Below are 21,504 nucleotides of genomic sequence, written 5' to 3'. Positions count from 1 at the left end.
ATTCATCCCGACAAAGAACATTCGGTTTGGTTCCCTTCTGAAAAACTTCTCGGAAATTCCTTATTCACTCAATCAGATTATTCCTGTTACAAGCAGCAGGTTTGCAAAGAGTTTTCCCAGATGAAAGAAGCAATGCATATATCACATAAAACAGCATGCTGAAAGAATGGATATGTTGGCTGCTCATGGACCTAGGCCTTAGGCTAGTGAGAGCTCTCCAGCAGGAATCTTCCTCTTCACCAATTTCTCCCATGATTCATTGGTTTCTTCAATGACCTTGAGTGCATATGCCTAGTCGTGGCAAAGAAGGATACCATCAGAATGCAAAAATATCTGCTGCGTTTCAGGATATAAATGAACAAGCTAAGATCAAACTTACCTTGCTTGTGGGCTTGTTGCCGAGGCCAAATCTGTTGGCAGGCTTACCATCTGGTATCTTGTAGTCTCTGAACCAGTCTCTGATAGCAGTCAATGTTCCCTGAATAGAAAAGTGCAAGTCAAAACAAATGTAAAATAGTATTGTGAGGCTGTAAAACTGACTGAAATTTGTTTTTAATGCTAACTGTGGAAGTGGTCGCAACTCTAAACTTGCAAACCTAACAACCACAGATAGGAAAAGGCTTCATAGAATTCCACTAGTGATTGCTATAGAAAAACATGCGGGAGATGACTAGGGTTGATTAATTATACCAGGAGTACCATTCTGTTCTTTTTTTCAAGACTATGAATGCAAAACTAAATTTTGATTTGCTTACAAGCTACTTAGCCAAGATCAAAACTAGAAACAGAAAACGGTGCTCATGTGATATCCTACTTTCCATCAAGGAGAAATAGGCAGCAGATACCAAAGGATAACAAGGACAAGGATATCAGTCATACCGGAAAATGCTGCTCAACATCATCCACATCATTCACAAGAGCTGCTTTGGGATCATCCAAAGAAATGGCCACAATTTTCCAGTCAAGCTCTCCCTCGTCAATCATTGCCAAAGCTGCCAATGGTTTCACCCTAAGAACATCCCCGATGTTAGCTCGTCTTTCACCAATCTCAACAACATCAACTGAGAAAAAAAAAGTAAAGAGAAAGGTTTATTAGAGAGGCTAGAACTAACATAAAATCATGCTTATCAATTATGGTGAACAGAAAAAATTAACTACCAGGATCATTGTCTCCAAGTGCTCCTTCAACATCAGCATTCGCAGCAGTTGGGTCCTCCCATGTTTGGGGAAGTAACCCATAGTTCCAGTTGATGTTGTACCTGATGTAAGCGATAATATCAGGAATTTCCATGCACAAGTCTATAATAGGGGTACTAGCAGCATAATCTCAATGTCTCAATTGCCTCGCCAAGAACGCAAGTTTCATATTTGAAGCTTATCCAAGTTGAAAGATCGATAAGAACAAAAATCACTTCAAAAAGACTCAAACAAGGCATAACATAGCAGCTTAAGATCTCCTTTGTCAAGAAAAATGATCAAGCGTGGTAAATATTCAACAAGAAGACACTTTAACTCTTGAATCAGTTCAACCTAGCTATTGTCAGTTGGTTTTGGTGGCAAAACAAACATAGCTATGCAGCTAACACACCATCTAAATGTAAGAGATTTTTCAAGAGCAGCCTAATTCAATTTCATATAAACCTAAAAAGTATGTCCGCACGAAATCTGCTATTCTGAGATTTCCATACGAGGACAGGGAACCAAAGTAGACTTAAAAGTGATCCCACTGCCAAACATGGGAGAATATAAAACCTTGAAGAAATCCCTAAAATAAAGCATATGACAGCCACTACAACCTTTCTGCATTGAAGTAAAGCTCTCCAAATGCGACTAATGTAAGAATACCGTGCCCTATCATTTCCCCACTATAGCACAACGGAAAAGCATTAAAGGAACTACCATTCTCCCAGTTTTTCTTCCAAAGTTACATTTTTTATAAAACCACAAACTAAAGTTTCCTACAAAAACCATAAAGGTGCCAATATTTTTTATTTACCAAATGCAAATTATGAGGATGGCATCTGACCTCTCTGTGTAAGGCACTCGGTAATTATGTTAACTTAAGGGTCTAGAACCAAAAAAAATAAAATCTGGTGGCACAGCAGGAAGAAAGAATTGTTACTGAAAAATATAATCCACTTTTTTCTTTGTTCTTAAGATGCGAGTGAAAAGCTTGAAAGTGGCACTCCCTCTGATCTATAAAAAGTGTTGGAGCATTAGTTCAAATTTGATCAAATTTGAACTTAAGCCCCTAGCCCCTGACGCTTATCATGGATCAGAGGGAGTAAATTAATGCCACTCTCTTCTCACTGACAAGCCTGTAGCCCTCTACTATTTTTCTCGATTAAGCGGTACACAGGGAGTCGGAGGGATTGGAATGTACCTAAAGATTTGGCTCTTGGTAGAACTGCATGGAAACGAGCAATCCCTATACCGGAATCTTAATTCTTGTACATATTTCTCTCTTTCAGTTTTTGGTTTCCATATGTTTCTGTTGGGTTTCATGTCTAGTCTATCCCAACTTGCTTGGGACAAAATGCTTTGTTGTTGAAAAGGACCTCAAGGCCCCCAATTTCATCATGATGAAATGGAAGTTCAGAACAACCATCTAAACTTCATCATGAAATTGAAGTTCAGAACAACCATCTAAATTCCATCATGAAATTGAAATTGGAGTTCAGAACGACCACCTGGCCTGTACTACTAATTAATCACAGTCAATTGGTTCACTATTACACCATCAACTTAAATATATACATGCTTCCAATTTTAACACGAAAAACACAATATTTTGAGGATGATTTGGGGACGAATTTCCTCCGGTTGGGAGTCCTTACGGGTAGTAACGGAGGTTGCCCTTCTTGGTGTCCTGCTTGATGGGCGTGAAGGCCTCGTCGGTTGCGACCTCCATCTTGGCGCTGCTCTCCTTGGGGATCTCCACGATGAAGTGGAAGACCCCGTCCCCGGCGCGCAGGGGCACGTCGTGCCAGGGGGAGAACTTGCGGCCGGCGCCGTCGACGAGGAAGACGCGGTAGTCGAGCGTCTCGGGCTGGCCCAGGTCCTTGGGCTTGAGCTCGGTGGGCCGGAGGAGCGCGGTGGTGGTGAGGCCCGGGCGCTGGAAGCGGACGGCGGTGCGGAGGCGGCAGCTGCTGTGCCGGAGGCCGACGCCCGCCAGGCGCGTGAAGCGGGTCGCCGCCGTCGCGGACGCTGTGACCGCCGTCGCCATTCGCGGTGGCGCTGGGGGTGGGTGGGAGAGAGGGATGCGGCGGCGGCGGTCAGTGCAGACTGGAAAGTGGAGCTAGGATGACGAGGCGATGAATTTTTGCGGGTTTCGTGGTGGCTACTGGCTGTGCTAGGTGGGCCCTCGTTCTGACAGATCTCGAGAATGTTTGCATGGGCCACGTGCTGGGCTTATTCGTAGGGAAGGCCTAGGCCCATTTGGATGTGTTGGGCTGAGAAGTTGGGCTGCCTGTCCAATGCATGCTTCTGTAGGAAATCAATTTTCTCAAAGAAAAAAGATACTACTAATAAAAGGTAACTCATATTGTCATCTTTCTAAGACTACTCATAGTGCAAGTAATTTCATGAGTAACTTAGCGTCCAAGTCATTAATTTTTTTTGTGTGGCAGTGAATTAATGAGGAGAGAGAAGAATAGAGCAACATAGCTAGTTATTGTAACATCACATTTCCCAAGATACAATGAGTCTACAAGCTAAATAATGAATCCATCTATGATGTTATTAACCACTAATTATAGTTGAGAGTAGCATAGAGTAGTAACATGCACATGTTACTAATAAACAAGAAACTTCGGATGAATAAGAGGTGTCTTCTTGTGCATAGGAAAAAAGATAGATGAATTTCAAAGAATTGAAGGGAGTGGGTACAGATGTAGATGGAAAATGCATTGGACTTATCAAAGGAAAGGTAAATATCCCATTTGGAAAAAAGAAAATAAGGTAAATTTTGAGAATATGTCATATTAGAAAAATTCATATGGTACGTCGAGGACAAAAGAATAGGAATCCTAGAATCCTTTGCAATTTTGAAGGACAACAAACATGAGCTCTGACCTCATGTTTTCATCTCTTTGCGTATACAATTCGGGATTACAATGTTTTGATCATAGGATAGCATGTTTATGTAGAGTCATATTCTCTTTTGTTTTTATATAGTTGATGATACATGTATGACCATGTGTGCCATGATGTAATATCTTGTAAGAGCAAACTTTAATAAGGTAATAAAACTATTAAAGGTTGCATGCATCAATCGATGCATAGACCGGAGCTATGTCTTCATTTGGAGGAAAAAGGGGGGAAATCTTGAGTTTTCAATGTATGGCAGCCAAACTGACACTCACACTATGGATCTATTCATCATTCGTTTTCTTTGATTGACATCAAGTGACTATGGATCCATGATGAAAGTCGGAAGAAGAGAATTTCATGAAGGCCGGAGGGGAGGACTAGCTAAGGAAGGTTCAAGTCTTTGCGATGTTGTGGGACTTGCTTGGTGTTCCGGGCTTCACAGCAGCGGTATGAAAGTGGGGGCGACAACACAGGTGAAGTGCAGAGTCCTACCTTTCAGGGTGAAAACCCAAGGTCTGACCTTAATTGGTTGTGTCTGGCAATGTCCTTGGTGGAGGCATTTGTTTTGAGAGTTCAGGTGTTGTCTTGGCGGTGGATGTATTGCCGTTGTTAGGCCCGAGATACTTTAGCGGGACTTTTGTTTCTTAGTTTTCTTTTCTTGTTTTTGGCTGTGTGCATCCGTAGTGTCATTAGGGTGGTGCGTTGTTGCAGAAGCTGGGTGTAATTGGTATCTTCTTAATATTAATATATTCCCTTTATCGAAAAAATACACCTAATGAATTAATCACAGTGATGAGACTTCCGCGCACATATGCTTGATCCTGATTCCTGAAGAGACGACAACAACATGAAGTAGGAACAAGGAAAGCAGATAGCACAGTCCCGTGTCCAGGGAACAGAGAAGAACTAAGAGGGTGCAAAATGACGTTTATGGGTAGACAAGTCTAATATATGCGGTGATCATTATTCAGTTGAGTTAGGCATCAATTGTATATAGGAATCAGGAGAGATGCTGCGCGCACTTCTTCTGGTATGCTCGGCTGCATCTGCATGCCAGGTTCAGTTTCCATTTGCAGGAACATGCTCCATGACTCCTTTCAGAAAAGGTGAGAAAATTCTACTTGGCTACAATTGCTCCCGAGAAAGAATGTTTGGCCAGGTGCATCAGTCTCTGTGTTGGTTGGCTAATTAGCTTAGGAGGAACCGAGCAACACGTTTGTCTAAAATAAAGCCAATAGTTGAGTTACAACTTTCCAGTGAAAGATAAGTTAGGCAGAGAGTACATTAGATGGAAAACGCAAGAACAACAAAATGATCCGTGATAAAATAAAAGTGAATTAATTTTACTTATGTTACATCAATAGTCAATTCCGGTGCATCGAGGAATGTAAATAGTCAATGCTTTATACATATTCCGCCCTGCCAAAAATATGATGTTTACATTTTTCCGGTCAAGTCTAACTTTGTAAAGTTTGATCAAGTATACTACTATATTAAATATATCAACATCTACAATACCAAATCGGTATTATTGGAACATGGAATATATTATATGCATTTGATATTGTAGATGTTTATATTTTTCTATATACGCACTCAAACTTTACAAAGTTTGGCTTTGTCAAATAATTATAGGCCACACATTTTGGACAAGAGGGAGTAGATGGAGGAAATTTAGATAGTACCCCATTCATTTATTTCAGATTACTCTGTGTGTTAGCTTTGAATAGCAATTATTCTATTGCAGTATGCTGTATTTTATATGATGTGAAATTAACATCTTTAAATTGGTATTCCAAAATACTTGTTTGTGTGTTATGATTATAAGTTACATGTTATTTACCATAAAATTATACCATTTTTTAAATACAAATTGAACGTTTTAGTTTCATGGCACATAACCTATATTTGTTTTCTTAGTAAAACAATATGATCAAAGTTGAATCTCAAAATGCATGTGTGTCATGTAAATATTGACGTAGTAAGTAATACAGTAATATTGTTCAAACGCTTCTCATAATGCAAGCTAATATGCATACTAATTAGAAACAAAGGGTCAAAATTTTGTCCTTATGATAGCTAATATGAAAAGTGATAAGAAAAAAAGGAAGTCTGCATAAGTAGAAGTAATAAATATTCTTTGAACTGAATTCAATTTATCAACATTTTTTATCAATTCTTCATCTATCCTTTTGAACAGAATAGGAAATTAAATTTCAGCCAAGCATGCACTACTGGAAAAGTTTGCCGAGTGTGCAAATTACCCGGCAAAGAATCCTCGGAACACATCAAAGGCTCTTTTGAGTCTTTACACTCGGGAAAGATGACTCGGCAGAAATTCCCTTGGCAATCAGATTTTGCCGCGCGTTTTTGCCCCGAAGCTCGACAAAGTCTTTGCCTGGTGTTTTCTTCCTTCTGCCGGCAAAAAAATGTAATTGATTGAAGGGTTGATTGAAGGGTTGATTGAAGGGTTAATTGATTCGCTCTCTTATTCAAGATGAAGGGTTGATTGAAGGCCATGAGCAACTCAAATCTTACATTACTAATTATTATAAAGGTCTGTTTGGTCCTCCGGAGGAAAGCACCTTCTCTCTTAATGAGGACTTAACGGACGATATACCCCAAGTTTCTATGGAAGAAAATGGTCTACTAACCGCACCTTATACTGAGGAAGAGGTTCAGAAGGCAATTTTCCAAATGGAATGCAACAAAGCACCGGGTCCTGATGGTTTTCCAGCGGAGTTTTATCAAACTTTTTGGGATACGATTAAATCGGACCTTCTAGATTTGTTCAGTGACCTACACATTGGACAACTAGAATTATTTCGTCTAAATTTTGGTGAAATAATCTTGTTACCGAAAGTTAATGAGGCAGAAAGGATTCAACAATATAGACCTATTTGCCTCTTAAATGTAAGTTTCAAGATTTTCACGAAAGTAGCCACCATTAGACTTAATACGGTTGCGAATCATGTTGTCCAGCCATCACAGACAGCATTTATGCAAGGAAGGAATATCCTTGATGGAGTGGCGGTCTTGCATGAGACGGTACATGAGATGCATTCTAAGAAATTAAATGGGGTTATTTTAAAACTAGATTTTGAAAAGGCGTATGATAAAGTCAAGTGGTCTTTCCTACAGCAGACACTCAGGATGAAAGGTTTTTCTCCAGAGTGGCGCGCTCTAATAAATGATTTTGTGTATGGAGGTAGTGTCGCAATCCGGGTTAATGATGACACCGGCCACTATTTCCAAACACGAAAAGGGTTACGCCAAGGGGATCCGTTATCACCGATGTTGTTTAACATTGTAGCGGATATGCTAGCTATACTCATAGAGCGGGCCAAGGCTGATGGCCAGATTGAAGGAGTGATTCCACATCTGGTTGATGGTGGTTTATCTATACTTCAATATGCCGACGATACAATTCTGTTTATGGATCATGATCTTCAAAAAGCTCAAAATCTGAAATTAATTTTGGCAGCTTTTGAGCAGTTGTCAGGATTGAAAATCAATTTCCATAAAAGCGAATTGTTCTGTTTCGGTGATGCCCAAAACGATACGGCTCTGTATACTGAGTTGTTTGGGTGCGGGCAAGGCCAATTTCCTATTCGTTATTTGGGTATTCCGATTCATTATCGGAGACTTACAATCGCGGAATGGAAATTAGTGGAAGAAAGATTACAAAAACGTCTTAGTAGTTGGAAAGGTAAATTGTTGTCCCTGGGAGGAAGATTGGTACTCATTAATTCGGTACTCACTAATATGGTACTGTATATGTTATCATTCTTCATCCTACCGAAAGGAATTCTGCATAAACTCGATTACTATCGATCCAGATTCTTTTGGCAAGGGGACAGCGAGAAAAAGAAATATCGGCTGGTTAAATGGAGTATAGTTTGTAGTCCCAAAGATCAAGGAGGGCTTAGAGTTCATGACCTGGAGGTCAAGAATTCAGCTCTACTGGGTAAATGGCTGTTTAAGCTACTTACTGAGGATGGGACTTGGCAAACTATTATTCGGAGAAAGTATATCGGTTCGAAGACACTATCCCAAGTGGTTTGGAAACCTGGGGATTCTCACTTCTGGGCTGGTCTTATGGCGACAAAAAATGTATTCTTTCGCCATGGTACTTTCTCAATCAGGAATGAAGCACAAATACGGTTCTGGGAAGATGCTTGGCTAGACAATGCACCCTTAAGTGAACAGTATCCTGCTCTGTATAGGATTGCTCATCGACAAGGTGATACCATTGCTACTGTAATGGCTACCTCACCTCCGAATGTGACGTTTAGACGGGTTTTACTTGGACAAAGACTTGTGGCATGGAATACCCTAATTCAACGGCTCGGAGATATTCATTTATTGCCTGAACCAGACGAATTTAGATGGAACCTTCATGTAGATGGTACTTTTTCCGTAAAATCTTTCTACAATGCGATCCTTCTTTCTGATTTACCAGTTGATAGCAATAAGAAGATTTGGAAGATGAAGATACCATTAAAAATTAAAATATTTGGATGGTATCTTCGTCGTGGGGTTATTCTCACCAAAGACAATCTTGTTAAGCGGAATTGGCATGGAAGTACACGGTGTGTTTTTTGTCATCAGGACGAAACAATCAAACACTTATTCTTCCAAAGCGGTTCGCGAGATCTATATGGTCAGTCATCCAAGTAGCGTCTACCCTGTATCCTCCGACTAGTGTCGCCAATGTCTTTGGCAATTGGCTTCATGGTATAGATTCAAGGCTTAAGATGCTTCTTAGGGTGGGGGCGCTAGCAGTTATCTGGGCGCTTTGGCTATGTAGAAATGACAAGATCTTTAATGACAAAAATTGCTCTTTGTTGCAGGTCATCTACAGATGTACAGGTATTCTCCGTTCATGGTTACCTCTTCAGAGAGTGGAGAACCGGGACCTATTTACGGAGGTCTGTACACGGTTGGAGGCTACGGCGAGGGATACTTTTTCCCTACATGGGTGGCAGCATAATCTACGGATAGATGCCCCACCTACACCTTAGGCGTTATATGATTCATCGTTCCGATATGTATCTCGCCTAGTTTTTACTATTTATCCTTTTAGACTTGAGACAACAAAACGGCTGTGTGCATCCTGGTTATGCAGAGGCTGGATGTAATTGCTTCTTAAAGTAATAAAGCATCCTTTATCGAAAAAAAAATGTAATTGATAGTTAGCCCACATTAACTGAGGGGACACGTCTTTCCTAGTGTATTCTTTGCCGTGTGGTTTTTCAGAGTTTGTCAAGTTTGTTTCTTCGCCATGTGCTTTTTCCCGGATTTTGACCGTGGCAATTAATACTTTTTTTGAACTGATTCAATTGATTAGCATTTTTGATCAATTCTTCATCCATCCTTTTGAGCAGAATAGGAAATTAATTTTCAGCCAAGTATGCATGCCAAACTTGTGTGCACCTGTCATGCATGAACTAATGGATAAGGAGTGAGTATGCCACAACGGATAGGATGGAACAAAAAACTATAGGATCCATTTTCATTCCAACAAAAGATTATATGGTTCCTTCCTGCAAAAGTAAAAGAAAAGCAGATGATATCCCAGAGATCCGCACTCGCATGATAGGCCGGGGTGGCCCTCGAACTCCAGCCACAGGTAGTTTAGGCTGACAGCGCATGCATCTGGAATCAAAAGCCTCAAATCATTGTTCCAAATGACGTCCATCGGTCGCGCGCGGCTGCTCTCTGGCTCTGGATGCGAGCACTGCTTGAGATTGAATCTTATATGATTGATATCCATCGCATGTGTCATCATCTTGTAATGACATGGTTAGCATTACCATTTAGTTAATCTAAAGCTGCAAAACTGCAGCCAGAAGCGGCTGGGATTAATCATTCTGATCGACGTCTCTGTTGCTGTCGTCGATCGGTTGTTGCTCATCCAATGACCGATTGATCCGTGTATTGTACGTACGTAGGTGTGTAGGAGGAGGAGAAGCTACGCATGCATACGACTAATTTGCTTGGTGGGACGGCCGGTAGTGGTGGTGTTGTTCTAGCAGGGAGCATCGCGGATTGGAGGCGAGTTGGCCATTGGAACGGCTAAACTACTCGCTGAGCCAATTGGTCTACGGGTTTTGTTTTCCATAGCCTTTCTCTTAGACGACTTGACCATTGAGAAAGAAAACATTCTTCGGTGAGTGCGTGCATGGGAAAATCAGATGTGGAACTCAGTCAGGCGGCGTGGAATGTGTGGTGTACCATGGCTGGATTACCTGCCTGTGTATACCACCGTGCCTGCCTTCTTCCAAGATACGTCCATCTCTGTTTTCCCTTTTCAGGCGACGCGACGCCGACAGGGTCGAAATAGAAAGCGAAATGGTCCTGGGTGCTGCCAGAGACAATATCACCATCTAGCTTCGATATATAGCATAATCCGATGTGGCAGAGAGTCACACTATGCTATATGCCAATATCGTTCTGATTTCTCAGCCAGATTGCGGCAGTTTCATGAACTTTTACCCTAAGAAAGGGCACTTTTCTTTCATGTGTACAGCACCGAACACCAGATATGGTACCCTTTTGTTGGTTAAGGTGCAGTGCTGCTGCTGCACATTGTATAATATGGGTGTACGAGTCCTTCTTGACATGTGCATGCATGCCTACCATCCAGCTTATCCTCCCTGCCATGAAACGGGATGGCACAGAGAAAGCAAGAACCGCAGCCGCGAGAGATGGTATCATGGTATAGCTAGTGGAGAGGCCACTTCGGCGGTTCGGCCGTCGTCGTGTACCTTCGTGTCAAACCACACTCGCCAGGTATAGGTACCGATCCCCATATCTCCTATATCCATACCCCCAAACCGGAGGCGGTTTCCCGGTACGACCATGGTGATGCATGCAGCCGGGTTAACTTTCCAAGGATGCATGCGTTGGAAGGATGGAGCTGAAGCTGCAGCGAAAAGTAAACTGAAGTGTTTTCTGTGGGGAGGAGATCGATCCTGTGGATGGACGGATGCGGGGATTGTGCATCCTCACCGGAGCGCACCATGGCGCACTAGGTAGATAGCTAGGTGGCATTGCTGCTGGGCGCCGGACGTCGTACGCCCTGATTAATTGCCTCCATTAGCATTAGGTGGACGCCCCTCTCGCGCCTCGTTTGTGCCAAAAATACAGAAAGAGACTTTCCGCACCAATCGATCATATCTTGGTTTGGTAGAGGAGAGGAGGAAGACGAGAAGATATGCCTCGGAACGTGGGAGAGGATCGAAGGGACGGTCGAAAAAGGGAGGAGAGGAACGGGGAGACCGGATGGGCTAGAAATGTGCCTTTTCTCCGGCCTTAGATACCCAGGTTGCACTTGTTGAAACAACGATTTGATGTAGTGGTTTTATCTCTCGAGCTATGCCTTCTTATTAAGAAGAATTTATATTCTCAAAAAAAATCAAGAAGAATTTATTACTAAGAACGAGAATCGATCAGTTAGGCCTTCTTTATTTCTCTCGTATTTCCATCTCCAAAGAGTTGGAGATGAGGAGCATTTGGTGTTCATTCAATCTTCTCAAATAATCTTTTCAAAAAGCATTCTAGTATGGTGGATAGTTTTTAATCTAGGAAAAAAAAAGGAAAACGCTTACTATCCGTCGCCCGATCAAGAGAAAAGATTAGTCATTCTCGTCTCACTTCAAGCAACCCACCGCGAATGACGGGCCTGCCCACATGGTCATCTTCTCCTCCCGGATCTCGTCTTTCCCGGCATTCCTTTTATCCTGTTGCAAATCGTTCTAAAGGCATGCTGCAGCTGCCGCTGCCAACTGTGTACATGTGCGTAATGCTCCTGTTTGTTGCTTTGCCGCTTCCGCTAATTCCTCACTTCATCTCCATGGATGCTCTGCAACTCAAGTTCAACATAGCCATGGCAATGGTGGCTACAAATATGAGATCTCCGACCGTTTCAATCCATGGAAGAAGAGGAACCGGTTGGAATGGATGCAGAGTCGCGGGACCTACTGACGACGGGCACGGGTGAGCTAGTTTCCTTGCTGGCAATGCCTAATTTAAGAGGTCAGGACGCCATGGAAGATGATACACACTAGTTTTGCTTGGTGATTTTTTTCTGTGTTGTGTAGGTTCTCATTTTGTAACAAATGTGTTTAAGTTTTATATCAAAGATGCGAGATGTTGTATTGTTTACCCGATCATTTAAGACAACATTTTGTTTTTGTCTACATTTTATACGCCGTGTAAGTTATATAAAAATGTAAGGAGCTCATATGAATTTGGTTGGGAAAGCAAAGTCAGATGTTGCAAGGTTTGCTCCAACTTATGTGTTTACTCAGATTTTACAGCGATGTCTATGTAGTTTTTAAAATGTTGCAAGCACATAATTTTTCATTGTTGTAATAATTTTTAAATTTGTTGGAATATGTGGTAATTTTTGTTGTAATTCAATATGTAGAAAATTAAGTGTTTTCTTAACCATTTTTTTCATTGGGTGCAAACACATATTTTTTTGTTAATAGTTTGTGATTTTTGTGGTAGCTGTTGGCGATTTTTGTTTCTAATCAATCTGTGGCAAATTTTATACTGTTGATTAACCATTTATTTTTGTAACATTATTTTTTAAAAATGTAGCAAATATTTAGTTGTAATAGTATTTTTTTTGTATGCGGAGTGGGGACATTTGCTGTAGTACTCTTTTTATTGGGGTAAATCACCACGATGGCATATGTGTTGTAAATGTCCAGATAGTTAGGGCTAGAGCCTAGAGGTATATGTATTTTTGTTTTTATGTGGAATAGCCCACACTACGGGTTGGTTTCTGTAAAACCAATGGAGGAAAATGTAAAACTATGTTTGAACTTATCAGGGACATTAAATCCCGATCGGATGGCAAAGAAATGACCACTTTTGGGCCCCTGATCAGGCGACCAATGATGACCACTTGCCAAAAATAAAGGATTCACGCGGATATATCCAGATTATCCCTTCCAAACCCGGATAAGTGAACAAACTAATGGGATTCTCCGAGATTCAACATAATCCTCTCCCACTCCGTCAAACACACTAGAAATAAACAAGCCCTTAATATCAAGAACAAGCAAAAAAAGAGTATACTTGTGACACACTTAAATCGGCCCTAAGACCACATGCGAACATGTTGGCATAGCCTCCTTTTTTGGGGTTGTGACATTATGATCTTTTGAATCCTTTTAGACGACATGTGGAAGAGAGTTTACTACCCATTAGGGTTATGAATGTATGAAACATAGAGATTTTGTTCTTTACGTGTGAGGGAAGAGGGATCTTAAGTCCCAATAAACTCGCAACTAGGTGAGGTGAAAAAAAAATCTAGCCTCCATTAAAGAAAAAAACCAAAACCAAGAGGGAAGGGAGGGAAAAAGATTGAATAGTTTGAGATCAAGCATCACGTGTTCCCCACTATGTTGTGAAGTCTAGACAAACCACCTTGTCTCCTTGAAGCTGTGATTTCACCATTTTAGTGAGATTATTTCAATCCTAATTTTTAGAGAGGTCATATTATTAAGTGGAATAGTATGATGGACTTGACCTAATCAAAACGTACCAATTGATCGCATTACATAGTTCTAATTGCAAAGCTTTCCCGTTGTCATCTATACTATTCCTTTGACCATGAGATTATACAACTCCTGGGTATTGGAAGAATGCATAGCTTAATTGTTGCAAACATCACTTCGTTACTGTGTGATCATAAAGCTACCTCGCATGTATTCTATAAGATACTTGTTGGGTTGTATGTTATGAAGGATGGGATTAATGTCCATCCAAGTAACGGAAAGATATTCTCTGGGCCCTCTTGATACATCTCAAACGTATCTATAATTTTTGATGCCCCATGCTTGTTTTACACCAATTTGTATATGTTTTGGTCATACTTCGTTGCACTTTTATACATTTTCCGGTACTAACCTATTAACAAGATACCACAGTGCCAGTTCCCTGTTTTCTACTGATTTGTATTTCAGAAAAGTTGTACATGAAATATTCTCGGAATTGGACGAAACAAAAGCCAAAGTCAATACTTTTCCGTAACAAAGACAAAGTACAGAGGGGAGTCGAAGAAAGGCAGCAGGGCGGCCAGACCAGCCCTAGGCGCGGTCTGGCCCTAGCCCGCGCTAGGGGTGGTGTGGGCCCCCTGGCCTCCACCGATATCGCCCCTCCGCCTATTTAATCACGATCTCGGGAAAACCCTGAACACCTGAGCCTCCATCCACAAAAAGTTCTGACGCGGCTGCCATCACAGACCCTAGCTCGGGAGGGTTCTGAAGCTCTTCCCGGCACCCTGCCGGAGGGGGGAATCATTGCCGGAGGCATCTACATCCTCATGCCCGCCTTCGAAGTGATGCGTGAGTAGTTCATCCCTGGACTATGGGTCCATAGCAGTAGCTAGATGGTTGTCTTCTCCAATTTATGCCTCGTGTTTAGATCTTGTGAGCTGCCCTACATGATCAAGATCATCCTTATGTAATGCTACATGTTGTGTTTGTTGGGATTCGATGAATATTGAATACTATGTTGAGATCGATTATATATTCTTGTCATATGTTATTTGTGATCTTGCATGCTCTCCGTTGCTAGTAGATACTCTGACCAAGTAGATGATTGTGACTCCAAGAGGGGGTATTTATGCTCGATAGTAGGTTCATGCCTCTAGTTTTTCTGCAAGAGTGACAATAACTTCTAAGATTGTAGATGTGATGTTGCTACTAGGGATAAAACAATAATGTTTTATCCGAGGGCAATTCTACTGTTTACTTTACACACATTGCTTAATGCGATAATATGTTGCTTGCAACTTAATACTGGAAGGGGTTCGGACGATAACCGGAAGGTGGATTATTAGTCATAGACGTAGTTGGATTACAGTCTATGTATTATGTTGTAATGCCCAAACGAATCTCATAGTAATCATCTTGTCATATATGGTCGGTATTATGTCAATTGTCCAGCTGTAATTTGTTCACCCAGCATGTTATTTATCTTTATGGAGAGACACCACTAGTGAACTGTGGACCCCGGTCCTTTCCTTTACATTGATAAATTCCTCTACTGCAATCCTATTGAATGGATCGTAGCGAACAAGAGGGGGGGGGGGGTGAATGGACGCTACGTCAATTTTTATCCTTTTTTGAGTTTTAGTGCAACGGAAGGTAAAGGTGATAGCTTTAGCAATGGCGGTGTTCCTACTATGATACTAGACAATTACAACAAGCAAAGGAATCAAACAAGATAGTAAGAGTAAGGAGCGGGACAACCGGAGGGCACGGAGACGAGGCGAGATTTGTTTCCCACAGTTCCTCCCACAAAAGGGAGTACGTCTGCGTTGAGGAGGTGCTAGCCTCACACAAGAGGCTAGACGACCACACCACGAAGGAAGGCCTCACCTTCTTCCTCGAGAGAGCTCCACGAAGGTGCTCCCCTTCTCCACTATGGCACCAGTCGAGGTGGTGATTCCTTCACAAGGTTGGGGCGAGCTCCACACCACAAGGAGGCTCCCAACAACCTATGGGGCTAGTACAACACCAAGCTAGCCTCCATAGGTGCACTTCTTCCAAGATTCCACAATAGGAACTCTACCACCAAGATCCACTAAGGACTACCACGAATTGGTGAAATTTCTCTCGGTAGAACGATAGATCGGGGTCTCCTCCACCACTCCTCAAAGTATGAGCAAGATTGATTGGGTAGGGAGGGAGATCCACTCAGTTTGAGCTCAGCAACAATGGAGGAGAGAGAGAGAAGAGCTCAAAACGAGTTGGGGAAGAAGGGCCCTTTAAATAGGCCCCCCGAAATCCAACCGTTATGTCCAGTTTTTGCCTAAGCGGTACTACCGCTTTGGGTAAGCGATACTACCGCTCTGAGTTCGAAATCTCACAGATCTTGTCCACGTGGACACAGAGCGGTACTATCACTCGCGGTACCGCTCGAGGTACCGTAATGGGGTCCAAACCTTACAGGACTCAAAGCGGTACCACAGCGGTACCGAAGCGGTACTGCTGTAACGAGTTACGGTACTTGAGCGGTACCGTGGGCGGTACTACCGCTCCAGGTACCGCAGAGGTACCGTAACTCGTACTGTGGGTCAAAATCAGCGCAGAGCTACATAGCGGTACCGTGGGCGGTACCAGTAGGGATAGCGGTTCTACCGCTACTGGTACCGGCGGCCTGACAAAAACTGTATTTCTCCCCTTTTTCTCTCCAACCATGTCACCTCGCGATACACACACAAAACCAGAAAACCTATGAGCTACGCTTCAGTCCTCCGATTTTGACGTGTCCAGCGAGGTCACCGTGCACTTGCATATCTAACAAAGATACTCAAAGCACACGGTGAGATTATTCGAGTGTTGTCATCAAACACACAAAACCCGGAGTTTAGACTTTGCTCTTTCAATCTCCCCCTTTTTGGTGTTTGATGACAACACAAGACTTTGCAATAGCATATGATCTTATGATGAGATACTTAGATTTGCAAAAGCTCGACGGAGCTCCCCCTAAACATGTGCATATTATGAATATGTATTTGAATACAAATACACACGTCCTAGAGGCATCACTCCCCCTAGATTTTACAAACCAAGCACATATGCAACAAGGATACTTGACATGTTCAAATAGCATATGCACAATATGGAGGCAACATAAGATCACGCAAGGAGATTTGGGTGAAGTTATCATACCATAGCCTCGAGGATACCCAAACTCACGGGAGGAGTGATACGTCTCCGACGTATCGATAATTTCTTATGTTCCATGCCACATTATTGATGATATCTACATGTTTTATGCATACTTTATGTCATATTTATGCATTTTCTGGAACTAACCTATTAACGAGATGCCGAAGAGCCAGTTCTTTGTTTTCTTCGCTGTTTTTGGTTTCAGAAATCCTAGTAAGGAAATATTCTCGGAATTGGACGAAATCAACGCCCAGGGGCCTATTTTCACACGAAGCTTCCAGAAGACCGAAGAGTCAACGAAGTGGGGCCACGAGGTGGCCAGAGGGTAGGGCGGCGCGGCCCAGCCCTTGGCCGCACCGACCTATCTCCTGGGCCCCTCGTGACGCCCCTTGACCTGCCCTTCCGCCTACAAATAGCCTTCATCGCGAAACCCCCAGTACCGAGAGCCACGATACGGAAAACCTTCCAGAGACGCCGGCGCCGCCAATCCCATCTCGGGGGATTCAGGAGATCGCCTCCGGCACCCTGCCGGAGAGGGGATTCATCTCCCGGAGGACTCTACGCCGCCATGGTCGCCTCCGGAGTGATGAGCGAGTAGTCTACCCCTGGACTATGGGTCCATAGCAGTAGCTAGATGGTTGTCTTCTCCTTATGTGCTTAATTGTCGGATCTTGTGAGCTGCCGAACATGATCAAGATCATCTATCTGTAATGCTATATGTTGTGTTTGTTGGGATCCGATGAATAGAGAATACCATGTTATGTTGATTATCAATTTATATCTATGTGTTGTTTATGATCTTGCATGTTCTCCGTTATTAGTAGAGGCTCTGGCCAAGTTTTTGCTAGTAACTCCAAGAGGGAGTATTTATGCTCGATAGTGGGTTCATGTCTCCGTGAATCTGGGGGAGTGACAGAAACCTCTAAGGTTATGGATGTGCTGTTGCCACTAGGGATAAAACATTGGTGCTATGTCCGAGGATGTAGTTATTGATTACATTACGCGCAATAATTAATGCAATTGTCTGTTGTTAGCTACTTAATACTGGAGGGGGTTCGGATGATAACCTGAAGGTGGACTTTTTAGACATAGATGCATGCTGGATAGCGGTCTATGTACTTTGTCGTAATGCCCAATTAAATCTCACTATACTCATCATAATATGTATGTGCATGGTCATGCCCTCTCTATTTGTCAATTGCCCAACTGTAATTTGTTCACCCAACATGCTATTTATCTTATGGGAGAGACACCTCTAGTGAACTGTGGACCCCGGTCCAATTTTTTATACTGAAATACAATCTACTGCAATTGTTCTACTGTTCTCTGCAAACAATCATCATCCACACTATACATCTAATCCTTTGTTATAGCAAGCCGGTGAGATTGACAACCTCACTGTTTCGTTGGGGCAAAGTATCTTGGTTGTGTTGTGCAGGTTCCACGTTGGCACCGGAATCCCTGGTGTTGCGCCATACTACATCTCACCGCCATCAACCTTCAACGTGCTTCTTGGCTCCTATTGGTTCGATAAACCTTGGTTTCTTACTGAGGGAAAACTTGCCGCTGTACGCATCACACCTTCCTCTTGGGGTTCCCAACGGACGCGTGCTGTACGCGTATCAAGCTCTTTTTCTGGCGCCGTTGCCGGGGAGATCAAGACACGCTGCAAGGGGAGTTTCCACATTGCAATCTCTCTACTTTGTTTTTGTCTTGCTTTATTTTATTTACTACTTTGTTTGCTGCACTAAATCAAAATACAAAAAAATTAGTTGCTAGTTTTACTTTATTTGCTATCTTGTTTGCTATATCGAAAACACACAAAAATTAGTTACTCGCATTTACTTTATCTAGTTTGCTTTATTTACTGTTGCTAAAATGGGTACTCCTGAAAATACTAAGTTGTGTGACTTCACAACCACAAATAATAATGATTTCTTATGCACACCTATTGCTCCACCTGCTACTACAGCAGAATTCTTTGAAATTAAACCTGCTTTACTGAACCTTGTTATGCGAGAGCAATTTTCTGGTGTTAGTTCTGATGATGCTGCTGCCCATCTTAATAATTTTGTTGAATTGTGTGAAATGCAAAAGTATAAAGATGTAGATGGTGACATTATAAAATTAAAATTGTTCCCTTTCTCATTAAAAGGAAGAGCTAAAGATTGGTTGCTATCTCTGCCTAAGAATAGTATTGATTCATGGACTAAATGCAAGGATGCTTTTATTGGTAGATATTATCCCCCTGCTAAAATTATATCTTTGAGGAGTAGCATAATGAATTTTAAACAATTGGATAATGAGAATGTTGCACAAGCTTGGGAAAGAATGAAATCTTTGGTTAAAAATTGCCCAACCCATGGACTGACTACTTGGATGATCATCCAAACCTTTTATGCAGGACTGAATTTTTCTTCGCGGAACCTATTGGATTCAGCTGCTGGAGGTACCTTTATGTCCATCACTCTTGGTGAAGCAACAAAGCTTCTTGACAATATGATGATTAATTACTCTGAATGGCACACGGAAAGAGCTCCACAAGGTAAGAAGGTAAATTCTGTCGAAGAAACCTCTTCCTTGAGTGATAAGATTGATGCTATTATGTCTATGCTTGTGAATGATAGGACAAATGTTGATCCTAATAATGTTCCGTTAGCTTCATTGGTTGCTCAAGAAGAACATGTTGATGTAAACTACATTAAAAATAATAATTTCAACAATAATGCTTACCGGAACAATTCTAGTAACAACTATAGGCCATATCCTTATAATAATGGCAACGGCTATGGTAATTCTTATGGGAATTCTTACAACAACAATAGGAACACACCCCCTGGACTTGAAGCCATGCTTAAAGAATTTATTAGTACACAAACTGCTTTTAACAAATCTGTTGAAGAAAAGCTTGGGAAAATTGATATACTCGCTTCTAAAGTCGATAGTCTTGCTGCTGATGTTGATCTTTTGAAATCGAAAGTTATGCCTCATGAGAATCATAATAATAAAATTGTTACTACAGCAAATGCCATCCAAGTTAGAATTAATGAGAATATAAGATTGATGGCCGAATTGCGTGCTAGGTGGGAAAGAGAAGAAAATGAAAAAGAAGATAATATAGCTAAAGTTATTGCCACCACTAGTAATGCTAATGCTACACATGTTGCTGCACCTCCTACTATTAATAATAAAATAATGGTGTTAGCAATGTTTCCACTTCTAATGCAAAGCGCGAAAAACTGCCTGAAACTGCTAAAACTGCTGAAACTGCATGTGATAAAACTGCTGAAATTTTTTCCAACATTGGGGATGATGATCCCATTGCTTTAGATTCTAATGGTTTAAATTTTGATGATTGCCACATCTCTAAAGTTATAAAGTTCTTACAAAAACTTGCTAAGAGTCCTAATGCTAGTGCTATAAATTTGGCTTTCACGAAACATATTACAAATGCTCTCATAAAAGCTAGAGAAGAGAAACTAGAACGCGAAGCTTCTATTCCTAGGAAGCTAGAGGATGGTTGGGAGCCCATCATTAAGATGAAGGTCAATGACTTTGATTGTAATGCTTTATGTGATCTTGGTCCAAGTATTTCTGTTATGCCTAAGAAAATTTATAATATGCTTGACTTGCCACCATTGAAAAATTGTTATTTGGATGCTAATCTTGCTGATCATTCTACGAAGAAACCTTTGGGGAAAGTTGATAATGTTCGCATTACCGTTAACAATAACCTTGTCCCCGTTGATTTTGTTGTCTTGGATATTGAATGCAATGCATCTTGTCCCATTATATTGGGAAGACCTTTTCTTCGAACTGTTGGTGCTATCATTGATATGAAGGAAGGTAATATTAAATATCAATTTCCTCTCAAGAAAGGTATGGAACACTTCCCTAAAAAGAGAATGAAGTTACCTTTTGATTCTATTATTAGAACAAATTATGATGTTGACACTTCGTCTCTCGATAATACTTGATACACACTTTCTGCGCCTAGCTGAAAGGCGTTAAAGAAAAGCGCTTATGGGAGACAACCCATGTTTTTACTACAGTAATTTTGTTTTTTATTTTGAGTCTTGGAAGTTGTTTACTACTGTAGCAACCTCTCCTTATCTTAGTTTTGTGCATTTTTGTGCCAAGTAAAGTCGTTGATAGTAAGGTTCATACTAGATTTTGATTACTGCGCAGAAATAGATTTCTTTGCTGTCACGAATCTGGGCAAAATTCTCTGTAGGTAACTCAAAAAATTATGATAATTTACGTGAGTGATCCTCAGATATGTACGCAACTTTCATTAAATTTGAGCATTTTCATTTGAGCAAGTCTGGTGCCTCAATAAAATTTGTCTTTACGAACTGTTCTGTTTTGATAGATTCTGCCTTTTATTTCGCATTGCCTGTTTTAATATGTTCGATGGATTTTTCGATTCCATTGACTTTCAGTAGCTTTGTGCAATGTCCAGAAGTGTTAAGAATGATTATGTCACCTCTGAACATGTATATTTTGATTGTGCACTAACTCTCTAATGAGTTGTTTTGAGTTTGGTGTGGAGGAAGTTTTCAAGGATCAAGAGAGGGAGATGATACAACATGATCAAGGAGAGTGAAAGCTCTAAGCTTGGGGATGCCCCGGTGGTTCACCACTGCACATATCAAGAAGACTCAAGCGTCTAAGCTTGGGGATGCCCAAGGCATCCCCTTCTTCATCGACAACA

General features: G+C 41.5%; 1 protein-coding gene across 1 annotated transcript; it reads right to left on the bottom strand.

Annotated features, from left to right (window-relative positions):
- Positions 1–25: 25 nt before the first annotated feature.
- Positions 26–3,302, bottom strand: LOC127305958 (soluble inorganic pyrophosphatase 6, chloroplastic). The gene is made up of 5 exons (XM_051336556.2): positions 2,838–3,302; positions 1,159–1,259; positions 880–1,061; positions 380–478; positions 26–291 (listed from the first exon to the last, which is right to left on the bottom strand). Exons 1-5 carry the CDS (start codon positions 3,224–3,226, stop codon positions 199–201), a joined length of 864 nt encoding a protein of 287 aa, XP_051192516.1. The 5' UTR covers positions 3,227–3,302; the 3' UTR covers positions 26–198.
- Between the last annotated feature and the right edge of the window lie 18,202 nt (positions 3,303–21,504).

Source organism: Lolium perenne, chromosome 6 (genome assembly GCF_019359855.2).
Source record: "Lolium perenne isolate Kyuss_39 chromosome 6, Kyuss_2.0, whole genome shotgun sequence".
NCBI classification, from domain to species: domain Eukaryota; kingdom Viridiplantae; phylum Streptophyta; class Magnoliopsida; order Poales; family Poaceae; genus Lolium; species Lolium perenne.
This window is presented reverse-complemented; position numbering and strand designations above follow the sequence as displayed.